The following is a 12,771-nucleotide window of genomic DNA, read 5'->3' as shown; positions in this document are numbered from 1 at the left end:
AGTGGGTCACAGGTACAGGCGTGCACACGAGCAGGGTCCGTGTGTATTTAGGTGAGTGCATGACCAGGGTCTGAGGCTTAGGATGGGGCACAGACCCACTGGCGTTTCTTGACACCACAGCTTTCCAGGCCCAGGCAGGACCGGTCTGCTCTGACAGGGAAGACTTGTCCTCACTGTGGCCCTTAGGTCAGAAGGCCTTCATGTAAAGTTACACCTAAAAAACCAGTTTTGTTTCAGAAGTCACCAGGGGCTGTGCACTAACAGGTCGGGCTGATGCAGGGCAAGGTGACCTCAGCTAGGAAGTGCAAGAGCCAGGGGCCAGCAAACAAAACAGACTGAGAACACTTTGCCCACAAGATATCTTGTGGAAATTTTATTATATAGAGTGTAAAATGAATTGTCAGTCAAATAAAATGAACACCTTAAAAAACAAACAAACATGCATAACATTTCCAACTGCCTTTTTTTTTTTAATAGTTAGACATTTCAAGCATTGTAAGGAAAACAAGAGAACTGGAAACTGTAACTTGAGCACATTTCAAACGGAATGTTCCTCGGGGTCAATTCAAAATGCAAGAAAAAAATAGCTTCAATTCAGTTTTTTTTTTCTTTAAAAATACATGTTATCTGTACAAGATACACTACAGTAAACATTGGAAATCATATTATCCCTTTTATTAAATCAAAATTATTTAACTCATACTGTGGTTAATACTAGATTTATTTATTTATCTAGTTAATTTGACAAATATTAAGAAAATATTTAAAAGAAAAAAGCAAAAAACACCTTGGAATTAAAAAATAGTTACTACATTTTTATATGGTTTAATGTCCACAGTGTTTGTTAAAAGTTATATTGAATTTCTTTTTAATATTAAAAATAACAGTATTTATATTTCTGAGAATAGAGAAAGGCTTTTTGTTTTTAAAACCAGCTTGGAGGTCTTAGACACACAACTGCACCGGGTAATAGAGACGGGCAGCTTACACGAAGGTGGACTGTGTCTGTCTTTGCATTACCCTCAGAACGCTAGAAACGACACAACCCACAAACGCCCCTCCCACAACAAGGACCCGTCTCAGTTCAGAATTCACATCATTAATTACAATACATAATAGTTCAGTTTAAAAAAAACGCAATAAAACTGGACAGCCAAGATACAAGAAATTGGAGGTGAAACACTTAATGAATTTACATTTACGAATATTTAAATACTGCTTAAAATTTTTTTAAAGAATTTGTTACATTACCACCTAAGACTTCCAAGCCATTTTTCTGTTGCAACAGAAAACAGAAACAAACAAACAAAAAAAAAAACCTGTAAATAAAAAGACACAACAATAAAAACAAACCCATTATCTGATGAAACGTCAGGACTCTGAGGAGGTCCGGGCACCTGAGCTTGCAGGTTTGGCTCCAGAACCCCAGAGCTTACACATTGGAGTAACAAAGAAATCATGACACAGAAATTACCAGCAATGTTTAGTAACTAATTTTCCCGATTTTTAGAAAATCTCTGTTAATCTAAATATAGTGTTTCACAGAACAAACAAAGGTTCTTCATTGAAAGGTCTGCAAATCTAAAAATCTCTGTAACAAACAGGTTTCTCTCACACTGATTTCGGGGAAGAGCCGCTGCAGACGCCCATCTACTGCTCCTGTGGGGGGAGGGAGAGGGTCAGCCCCGCGCCCAGCACCCAGCCACCTGATGCTGGAGTCTGAGCACCCCAGGGTCTAGGATCAGGACGTGGGGGAGGCTTCTCCTGGGTTACCAGCCCCATCACCAACTTCCTACAAGGCCTGACTGGCATCAGGTCCCCAGAAAGGAGTCCCGAGGGAGCACTAGGTGGCGGAGGACTGGAGAGTCCTCCAGGCTTGTGCACATAAAGAAATCAAGTTGGTCCTATACCCACCTGGCTCCAGGAGGGTGTGGACCTATTACCACTGCTGTGCAAACAAAGGCCCTGGAGTTCACTGCAGACCCAGGGAAAATCTGACACTTATTTAGTTGGGCTAGAGAAGGGGCAGCACTTGAGCAAGCACAAGGCTGGGACAGAGGGAGACAGAGGAGAACCCCACAGGCCTGTGTGCTCACCCTGGGACTACTAGGCAAGCACAAAGGCTGGGTGGCATCATGGCGCTGGGGACTGGCTACAGACCTGGCTGTGGGCCTGAGCCTGCCCTAAAGTCTGCCCGTAGAAGGCGGCCTGCTGCCTGTAGTACTCCGCCCAGGCCATCGTGTAGTCTGGTGGGGAGCTGGCCTGAGGGGCAGCACTGGTGGTATGACCTGGATGACAAAGAGGAGACAGAGTTACAGAAAAGGGAGGAAATGGGAGGCCCTTCTGCTCAGGCTGTGAGGCATCTGTCTCCCCAGACCGCTGCTGCCATTTGGTGCCATATGAAGTGCTGTGGGCCTTCTGCGCTAGGCTCTGATACAGCTCCCCTAGAAGCTACACGTCTACAGGACTCCCGCATACCAACTGCCTGCCCAGCAACTCTGGGTGCCACAGTGGGGAGAGACTGCCGGGTGGTTCTCAGACGGGGTGGGTAGGGTTGCTGTTAAACAGGCCCTGGGTAATCGGAAATGCAGGTTAGTAAATTGTGGAGGCACCTGAACTCCCCAGTGAGGAGACCACCCGACACTGTCAAGTCACCAGAGGAGCTAGTGGCCCAGAGAGGACTGCCCTCAAGGCCAGGCAGCTTCTGACAGCCTTACCTGGACCTTCCCACTGGCGAGAAACTGTTCTAGGTGCAAGATGCTGTCATGGGAGTCCTTTGGCAGACCCAGAACTGGTTTAGACTAGAATAAGCCCAGACCCTTTGCTACTGACAATTACTCAGGGGACATTTGGTGTTGGCATCCCTCAAGCTTGACTTGGTTCCTAGTATTATAAGGAGAATGGACTCTCACAGGAAAGACAAGCCACCAGCATGCAGTCAAGTGGCAGCTCCCTCCCCGCACTGTGTCCTCTTGCTTGCCCTAAAATGCCCCCCCCCACCCCTGTGAGGACAATGCAATCAGCAGCCCCTGGCCATATCTCGCTTCCCCTGACGGTGCAGACCAGGTGACAGGACAACAAAGCCCACAGTGGGCAGTATGGTGGCTGACTCACTCTTTTTGTAATAGTCCTCCCAGGCCTTGCTGTAGTCGGGCTGGCTGCTCTGTGGCTGGCTCTGCTGGCCTGTGCAGAGAAGAGAACAGTCAGGCCTTGCACATGGACTCCCATCCTGGCTCACTTGGGCCCCAGCTGTGAAGGCTCAGTGTTCACTGAGCAAGGCTGTAGCCAAGGTCATTAGGAGGCAGAGCTGGAAGTCGGTCTTCTTACATTTTCTGGACCTGGCTCCTAATGCACAGTGTTCAAATGGTGCTGAAACCTCATCAGGCCCCTCATGCTCCACCACTATCCCTCTGGACAAGAAAGGTGAGGGGGTGGGAATCCCCTGTGACATGAAGGCCCAGGTCTGGGGTTTGAAGTCAGAAACACACTGTGTGTGTGCTAGTGGCAGAAATAACAGCACCCAGCTGGCATCTTGTCTAACCTTTCTGCAAGGAAACAGCAGAGCCCTAGGCACCTCCTTCTCCACTACTGGCAGGGGAGGCAGGAGTGAGGACATGCCTAGTGTCGAGGCAAGGTAGCATTAGGCCTTGGGGACAGTGAGGCCAGGAACAGCACTTGTGGTGATGAAGGGCAGTCTAAGGGACGTGAGGAATGTGCCGCTCACACAGCTCAGTAGTATCTGTTATTTTTTGCCAAGCCAATTAGCTGAAGAGCAGTGGCAGGGGAAAAGGACAGTTGCTGAACTGCAGGGGAACAGCTTCTGTCTTCTTTCCTGAAACATAGGGGTGTGCACAGGACTGCTTCCAACCTGTTTCCACAGGCCCTGAACTGTACACAGGCAGAGTTCAGCCAGACAGGTGGAAGCTGCCAGCCTTTCTTTCTTCCTCCTGTTCGCCACCCACACCAAGCCAATCAACTGGGCTTCATGTTCTGCTGAGCCCTCCTCACCCTAGTGCTCCTTTTGGGGGCACAGGGAAAAGCAGCTTTCCTCTCAGGGCTTCCACTGGGAACAACGAGGCAAATGAGACCACAATTCTGTCATCCTCTCGGCTTGAGGGAATGCACAGAGCAGAACGGTATCTGACAGGCCAGCACCGCAAGAACCAGCTCCACGAGTCGAGCAGACAGCAGAGTGCTGGAGAAGGTGACAACTAGGAACCCAGTGCTACCAGCTCAGCAGAGGAAGCACGGTCAGTGTGACAGAGGTGGAGGCCTTGCTGACAGGGAAGCACTCGTGCCATCATGTTTGGGAAAGTCAGAGCAGAGCTGGATGTGGAGATGGAGGGGCTGAAGACTGCACAGCCTCTCTCTTTTCAGTAGTGTCTTGGCCAGGTAGCCCATAGCAGAGACAATTCTGTTAGTCTCCCCAGAAGTCCAAGGGACAGAAAAAGCCCCTCTAAGTCACTGATGAGAAACGAGGTCACCGTGACACAAAAAGACTGAGAGGGGTGCTCAGCAGGGGAGGGGGCTGTGGAGAGCAGAGCCCAGGGAAGCTCCAGCTGCAGCTCAGCCCTCAGAAGGAAAGGAGACTCTTATCACACCTAACCACACCCAGTCACTTCCAGCCCACCCCACGCTCTGAGGTCCCATGAGCCAGGGAAAGTAGTCTCAGCTTCCTGGGCATTCCCACATGCTGGGGCTCCTGGGCCTCATCTCTGGGGAGGAACTAAACCAAGATGCAGCAGAACACCTCCTGCCCCTCAGTTCCCTGGATCTGTGAGCCTCAGGCAGGCCACCTGACGCACACCCTCACCCTCTTGAATCACTTACTTGGGACTTGTGTGGGCTGCTGCCAAGCCTGGTAAGTGCTGCCCCAGCCCTGGGTCAGAAAAGCTGGAGGGCCGCTGTGGATGACAGAAGAGTCCTTCGTGACAGCACGGGTCACATGCCCTCCCCCTGCTTTCCAATCATCCTTCTCTGTTTGATGCCCTCCCCCTCCTACTGGCAGAAGGACAGGTAATCACCTACCTCACAGGGGTGTTGTGGGGGTTCCCGTTAACTTTAGCAGCCATGTTGGGGAAGCCCCTGGGAGGAAAAGCGCTGTAGGGAAGGAGGAGAACGGTTGATGTGCAGGAAGGGCTGCCCTTTCAAACCCTCCCCTCCGTCCACACACCCCAAGCTCTGAGGCTCTACCCTGACTGCTCAGTTATCCACAGAAAGGAGAGGAAAGCACAGTGCTGCCGTCCCTGCCCAGTACTTAGACAAGCACTTCTGAGAAGTAGGACAGAGGAGGTTGGGCAGGTAATAAACCATCTACCAAGACGGAGGCAGAGGACTCACTTTTGATGTGGTGCAGCTGGTGGCTGGCTGAAGGGGCTCTGTCCAAAGGCTGCAGGGGCTCCGAGGCTGGCACCCTGTGTGGGCACAGAGGAGCTCTCACCCCTGTCACCATGTTACCGTGCCCTCCGCCCAGGCCCGCCCAAGGAAGCCCACTATGGGAGGCAAGTCAAGTGAAGGAGACAGTTCTGCGCTCATACTAGCTTCCTTCCCCCAGCAGACAGTGTCTGCAGTGGTGGCTCTGCCCCTCAAGTGACCAAGACCACCACACAGCCAGTCGCCACCACGATTGCCCTGGCATGTCACCCTGGGGGAGGACCAACCTGCTTGACTCTCCCGTCAATTTAGGCTGGCCCAGGGCTCTTTCTGCCATTCTACGTCCCCATTGAGGTGAGCAGTGGCCCATCTGTCCTCCATCAACACTCCCTTTCTTTATCTGCTTTGAGGTGCCTGAAACTAAAGCCAGAGTCAATGAAATCTGCCTGCAGGGCTGGTGGCCAGGGTGACGCCTGGGGGTAGTGCTGGGGGAAGGCTGCTGTCCGGCTGCTCATCTATGCCTGCGGGGACACGCTTGGAGGTCTGACTGCTGGAGCCATGGCCAGTCATGCCACAGGCTTCTTTCACTGCATCTGGGCCTGGCATTCCCTGAGCCTTGGACTTTCCCCTTAGGCAGAGGAGGAGAGGCTGCCCCCATGTGATGCGAGGAAGGAAAGGCGCAGGAAGCACAAGGTTCTGGGGGAAAACAGGTACCTTGGACATCCAAAAGCAAATCCAGCTAGTATAAGCCAGGTGGGGAAAGGCCCGTGTACGTACGCCAACTTTCTCATCTATGAGATGCCTGGCCACCTCGATCTGCTGAGGAGCACCCCTGATGGTAAATATCCGCAGGTTGGGGTCGGTGTTAGGAGGGGGGTTCCGCTGAAGCTCCACGTGCGCACCTGACTGCTGGTTGATGCTTTTGATGTTCTCGCCCCCTGCAGGCAGGAGATACAGTTGATTGGACCAGAGGTGGCCCTGAGTCTGTGTTGCCTATGTTTAGGGGAGGCTGGAAGGTACATGTTAACTCTTGCCCACAGCCAGCCACTTTCTTCTGTTTACTGCACACAAGGGCCCTGACAAAATCTAGGGTTTTTTGTTTGCAACACTAGCTACCTGGAGTGAAGATCACCATTTGGAACTGGACTGAGGCCTGAGGTCATAGGAAGGTCTGGGCCCAAGGCCCTTGGATCTGCTGGTCACTGAACTCATTCCTGCCTTGAAGTCCACCCAGAGAAGGCTGATCCTTCTCACTGTGAGATCAGAGACCTGATGGCCCTACCATACACAATGGAGCCTTCAGCCTGGGTAGGGGCTGCCCTCCCTCAACAGGTCAAATGGGCGGCTACAGGCCCCAACAATGCCTGGAGCCCGTTCTGGCCTTTAATATCACACCCTGTTCCCTCTCAGGTCCCTCTGCCTTGGTGGGGGGATGGGTCCAGACAGAAGCAGTACAGAGAGGGAGGAGGCAGGGCACAGCCTGGATGGAGCAGGGTGATGGAAATATAGTTGTTCTCTCTGAAAACCAGCAAGACTCGGTCTTTTAATGAAATGTGCGTAACAAAAACTCCACCAGCCAGTGAACAATGACCCAATTCTTCTGAAATTTCACAGAACTTACAGATCTACTCCACCAACTTTGTGGGAGTAGAGTATAGACAGAATACACGGAAAACCTGGAGCACAAGTTTTACAAAACTGAAGAAGATAAAATGTTGAAGGTCTGGTGTAAGAAGAGCAGGGAGGCCATGAGTTAGTGCTGGGCTGCTCCTACCCATTTCCAATCAGACTCAGTGTGAAATGACCGCAGAATATCCCAAAGCCTGCTGCACACACGCCAACTTTTCCTCAGCACATGCAGGTTCCTCTACACACACCACCAAAGTGAGGCAGATGGAGAACAGTGGGAACAAGTTTGTCTTATTCCATCTGGAAGGGTCATGAAACAAAAATAGCGAGGCTTCCTGAAGCAGGGCAGTCAGGCTCACTGAGTACAGACTGGAAGATGATAGGTGTTTGCTACATGCCCAGTGCAGCTCCGGGACCCTTTTCTCAGAGGCCATGGCCTTCATCATCTCTGCCCAGTGAAGAGTGAGCAGCTTGCTCCCAATCAGTTTTGTAGATTCAACGAGGAACAAAGAAGAAACAGAGACCGTGACCACAGGCACCTGCATCAGTCCAAATCAGATGGCCCCCAGCCAGAAGGCAAGAACAAGTGTGCCCGAGACTGAGGACTGGCAGGCCGCAGGCAGCAGAGCCCCCAGCAGCCCACCTTAGCCGGGACCTCCGGAGCATGCTAATTGGGCACGGAGGCACCGCAAAACTGCATGGGGCCAGAAGGAGTTAATTTAAGTTCATCTTCCTTCAAAATGAGGTCACTAGTTTGGCACATGGTGGCTGTCTTGGACTCATTCAGCAGCCTGCTCCATTCTTCCACCTGATGGGGGGCAGAAGTGACCCACCAGCGGCCCGGCTGGATGTGAAATCGTAAAGCAATTAATCAAAGCTGCTAAAAGGCCTGGCTGACAAGAGCAGGGCTGGCCAGACTATCTGTCAATGTTGCTGTGTTTATCATGGAAATCCAGCGGGGCCCGGGAGGCTGTCCAAGGGCAGAAGCTGGGAGGGCTCTCTCTGCTTTAGCCACATGCTTTTCCCAAGAAAAAGAAACTGCTCACACGAGACATCCTCGCCACGGTCACCCTAGTTTATGGGTCCCACAGTGTGGGTGAACACAGGAGCAGGTTGTCAGCCACCACTTCCCTGTTGTCATTGTCCTCTAGGAACTACTTGGGTGGCTCTGTGGAGGACGGACAACGATACCACACACATGCACACAGATGGGGTGCTTCTGCCAGGGTTTGCTCAGACACTCAAATGAGAGTTATCACTCACAAGATGGTTTCAAAAGGCCCAGAGACACAGAACTGATCCCTTATCTATAGGTATCAGGTGAACTGAATCTCTTAGTATTGCCAATGGGTTCGATGGGCTGCGGGAATGTCTACCATTCTAAGTAGCTAGCAGGATCAATGACACACTTGGCAGCATGTACCAGAAAACAAAAACAAACTGCTCCATTAGTCACCATGCTACAATTCCAGCATCTAGAGCAGAGGTCCTCAACTTGTTGGTTACGACCCCTACAGGGGTGATAGCAAATATTCTCCATACCAGATATTCACATTACGACTCATAACAGGAGCTATGGCATAGCAATGAAATCATTTTATGGTTGGGGTCACCATAACAAGAGGAAATTAAAGGACCACAGTGCTAGGAAGACCGAGAAGCACTGACCTAGAGGCTGGGACAGACAGGAGGGTCACAATGTAGAGGCAGCCTGGTCTCAAACCAAAACCCTTCTTCACTATTCCTACCACCCAATAATGTGAAAGATGTGGCTACAGGAGAGTAACGAGCACCAACACTTCCCCGAGGAGCGGTAACGACAGATCCTGGGGCTCTGGAGTGGTAATACCCACTTCAGCTCCCAAGGTCACATGGATGGGGCTAAGACCTGCGGGTGGGGACAGCCCAAGTCACATTCCCTATAACAAGAAATCTTAGGGACTCTGTGGAGAAGTCATTTTCTCCCCATGTTGTCAAATGAATTGGAAAACAAAAGCCAATGTCAAACAGAAGCCCTGCTGGTAGCAAAGTTCAGCTTAGCGATCCCAGGGATGCCGGCTAAGTCTCGGTGGCCCATGGCCTATGCTGCCTGCTCCCTCCTAGCTGGCAGGAAGGAATGAGGTGTTCCACCCAGTGTTACAATTTACCCCCAAATGTCTAGGAGCAACTAGTAAGTCAATCTCTACTCTCCTCACAGGGTGTTGGCATTACTCAAAGGCTCCTATGCTGTCCACAAAGACCAAGCAGGCAAATCCAGTGAGTGAAAGTTTAACATTCATGTCAGAGAGCACTCTGCAGAAGGCATGAGTGATGACCTCACATGGCTAAGTTCATTCCAGACTACAGACAAGAGCCTGAGGCCCACACCTCCCAATCTCTAACAGCTGAACAGATTCAGGTGGTAGGTTTAATTTCCTGCCTGTTCACACCCAAACAGGTGTGTTGCCTCTATCATAAAAAGCCAAGTCAGGGACCCCAGAGGATGCCATAAATATAGGCCTGAGAGTTGGCTTCCCTCCCTTGAGCAGCTGTAGGGGACAGAAACCCCAACAGTTGCCTCTTACCTTTGCCTATTACAAGGCCACACTTATCAGCTGGAACTGTGTATGTAATTTCCTGGACACTACCAGGAGTGCCCACACTCCAATCTCCACGGCCACGACCTCTTCCTCTAGCTACCGCCAGGCCTCCAAGGCCATCTCTTTCCTGGTAAGGAAGAAAGGTAACAGTGAGGATATCTGCCACTGCATCAGTGCATCTCACCCTCTCTGTGAGACGGTTAAATGACAGAACACACCAGCACCACACACTGGACCCTCAATGTTTTAGACTTGGAAGCTCCAATTCAGAACAGAATTAATCAGCATTTTGTTATAAAAAGATACTTGTGGACGCACACAACATCCAAACACCTGCTTAAAACCAGAAGCCAGAAACTCTGTGCAGAAGCCTGGGATCATCTACATTACAAGGCCCTCAAGATTAGGCTTTACTTGAAGTTGAGGCTATCTCACGCGGGGTCTGTCAGTAGATGGTGGATGCGGAAGAGCTACCACAAGCAGCATTTGAGCGGCAGGAGGGCAGTGCGTGACTCTACTTCTCCACGAGGGCCAGCTTTTCCAAGGTGGATGCGAGAACAAGGTGGTTCTGCAGCTTTCAAACTTATACAGAAAAGGTGTTAACTAAGTTCAACCCCAACAAACCACCTGGGCTCTGATTAAAACCCAAGCCACACAACGGTGAATCAGGGACTGAACAGGAGGTACACATTTACAACTGGAAAGCAGCCCTTTACTCTAAGACTGCTGGCGAGAGCCACACTGGGCACATCTCCTGGTGAAAACCCTGGTCTGGTGCTGCCAACATAGGCAGAATCCCTACAGGCACCTCAGAACTTGTCAGAGGCCACGAGCTAACGAAGAAGTAGATAAGATGATTCCCAACAGGCTGCTCAGACCCGACTCTAGTTACTGGTAGCCTTCACTCCTGCAGGTCTGGAGGGTGTGCTAACACTATTGACATGTGTAAATGTCACAAGCCCTCAGATTAATAGTCGCTAACACACACACAAGCTCACCTAAAGGCAAGCTTGGAACCAAGTACAAGAACAGGACTAGGGAACACACCTCCAATCCCAATACTTGAGAGGCTGAGACAGAAGGGTCATCATAAAATTGAGGCCTGTCGCAGGGAACCCTGACTGCTCTTTGGACTGGAGAGGGAGGGGGAGGAAAATGGGAAGAGGTGGAAATTTTTAAGTAAAAAAAAAAATAAATAAATAAAGGAAAAAAAATATTGAGGCCCGTCTGCACTACAGGGTCAGGGCCTGCATCAAAATGCCTACCAAGACATCAACAGCAAACCCCAGGTGTATGAAGACATGGGTCATCAGGGAGAGAATAGGTTCTGCTGTGCTTCCTGGATTCATTCCATGTTGATTTTATAACAAATATACCTGACTGTTGGAAACAGGCACTCTGCTGTGACGCCATCATCTGTCTACAAAGCTCACACTTCAGAACCACATAGCTGGGGATGGGGAAGTGCTCAGTGGTAAAGAGAGCACTTGAAGAGGACCCAGGTTCGGTTCTCAGCACCCATGTCAGACGGCTTACCCATAATTCCAGTTCCAGAAGATCCGATATCCTCTTCCAGCCTCCATGGGTACTATACACATGTGGTACACACACATGCAAGCAAGCACTCGTACATATGAATAAATATGATTACCCAAACAAAACAAAAAGTTAAAAAAAAATCTCAAAAGCTTTACATAAGTTTGCAATTTTGTATAATTATAGCTTGGGTGCATATGACCTATGGGCCACAGACGGGACACAGCTGCTTGTATAAAGAAAACCTAGGGTATGTGAAATGGTTTGCCCTAACAACCAAATCTACCAACTAAATTTGATACTTAGGACATACATGAGTCTCCAGAAAATTGACTGTCACATGCATGTTATACTATACTATGTATGTATCACACACACACACACACACACACACACACACACACACACACACACACAAATGTGTAGTGAAAAACCTAGATTCTGGGCAATCAAGGCAGGGGGTAACAAACAAGTAAGGAAAAGCACACAGGCAGGAAGAGGCAGACGTGGAAAATGTCTCTGAGCTCCAATTAGGGGCCTGAGCGGTCAGAGTACCATGGTGCACTATGTTTCTGGGTCGGCTCTGAGACCTAGAATGCTAAACCCACCTGCGCCGTTAGAATGAGTTCATTGATGATGTGCGCTGCATGCTGACACCGATCTGGAGGGCCCATGACCTGTGCTGCTCTTTCTGGACTAATCCCGTCGTCTGTGGAATCAGATCAGAGAGGGTGAGGAAAAGCCTGAGATCAAACAACAAATAAAGTCTTGTCTCACAGTCTAAACCCTCAGAGCAGTGTGATGAGGACTGTGTACAAGTGTGCCTTTTTATATGTGTCAGAATAACTTAATCACTGTGCAAGTACAGACGACCCAGCACTTGGGAGGCTAAGGCAGGACAATAACGAGCTCAAGGCCAGCCTAAGCAACACAGTAAGATCTTCGTCCCTTCCATGAAAGGTGTTTATCCTTCATTGTGGTATTAAATTATGTCTGATTGTATAAGATCAAAACAGTGTATTTTGTAAATAAATCTTCACTTAGCAAAATTATGAACTGAAAAAGCCATGCTGAAGTCTTCATGTATTTGATGTGTGTGGAGGTGGGGTAGCTAGAAACCACAGGCCAGAGAGAAGATCAAACCAGCACACAACTAAAAAGACACAATGACTAGGGAGGAAACAGAGATTGTCAAAGAGAAAGAAAAAAAATACACATGGCTAACACAGCCCACTGGTAGATCTAACACCATACCAACCTGGTTTGAACTGGATCCTCACGCCAGCATCATTCTGGATCTTTTTGATCATTTCTCCATTTCTTCCTATGACAATCCCAACAGCAAACCTAGGCACAGACACCTAGACAGACAAACAAACCCATCAAAGCTTCTTCACATGTGACTTTGTAAAGATTTAATTTTTAAAAGTTTATTTATTCTTATCTATGCACATTGATGTTTTTTGTTTGCTTGTTTTCGAGACAGGGTTTCTGTTGTTTGGAGCCTGTCCTGGATCTAGCTCTTGTAGACCAGGCTGCCTCGAACTCACAGAGATCCACCTGCCTCTGTCTCTCAAGTGCTGGGATTAAAGACATGCGCCACCATTGCCCGGCGTGCTTTCATGCTTTGCCTGAATATTTATTTGTGTGAAAG

The 12,771-nt window shown here is 49.6% G+C and overlaps 1 protein-coding gene across 3 annotated transcripts in view; it reads right to left on the bottom strand.

Moving 5' to 3' along the window:
* Positions 1-345: 345 nt before the first annotated feature.
* Fubp3 (far upstream element binding protein 3) overlaps positions 346-12,771 on the bottom strand; it is a 51,300-nt gene continuing 38,874 nt past the window's right edge. For 2 of the 3 annotated variants that reach the window (XM_057754999.1, XM_057755000.1), the window contains exons 10-19: positions 12,376-12,478; positions 11,726-11,826; positions 9,567-9,708; positions 6,151-6,311; positions 5,341-5,414; positions 5,029-5,100; positions 4,831-4,904; positions 3,115-3,183; positions 2,097-2,288; positions 346-1,659 (exon numbers count right to left, since the gene is read on the bottom strand). In XM_057754999.1, the coding sequence (XP_057610982.1) occupies positions 2,134-2,288; positions 3,115-3,183; positions 4,831-4,904; positions 5,029-5,100; positions 5,341-5,414; positions 6,151-6,311; positions 9,567-9,708; positions 11,726-11,826; positions 12,376-12,478 (951 nt within the window). In that variant the 3' untranslated portion in view covers positions 346-1,659; positions 2,097-2,133. The remainder of the gene's footprint in view (positions 1,660-2,096; positions 2,289-3,114; positions 3,184-4,830; positions 4,905-5,028; positions 5,101-5,340; positions 5,415-6,150; positions 6,312-9,566; positions 9,709-11,725; positions 11,827-12,375; positions 12,479-12,771) is intronic. The other variant, XM_057755001.1, reaches the window with a different exon arrangement.

Source organism: Chionomys nivalis, chromosome 22 (assembly GCF_950005125.1).
Source record: "Chionomys nivalis chromosome 22, mChiNiv1.1, whole genome shotgun sequence".
Lineage (NCBI taxonomy): Eukaryota > Metazoa > Chordata > Mammalia > Rodentia > Cricetidae > Chionomys > Chionomys nivalis.
This window is presented reverse-complemented; position numbering and strand designations above follow the sequence as displayed.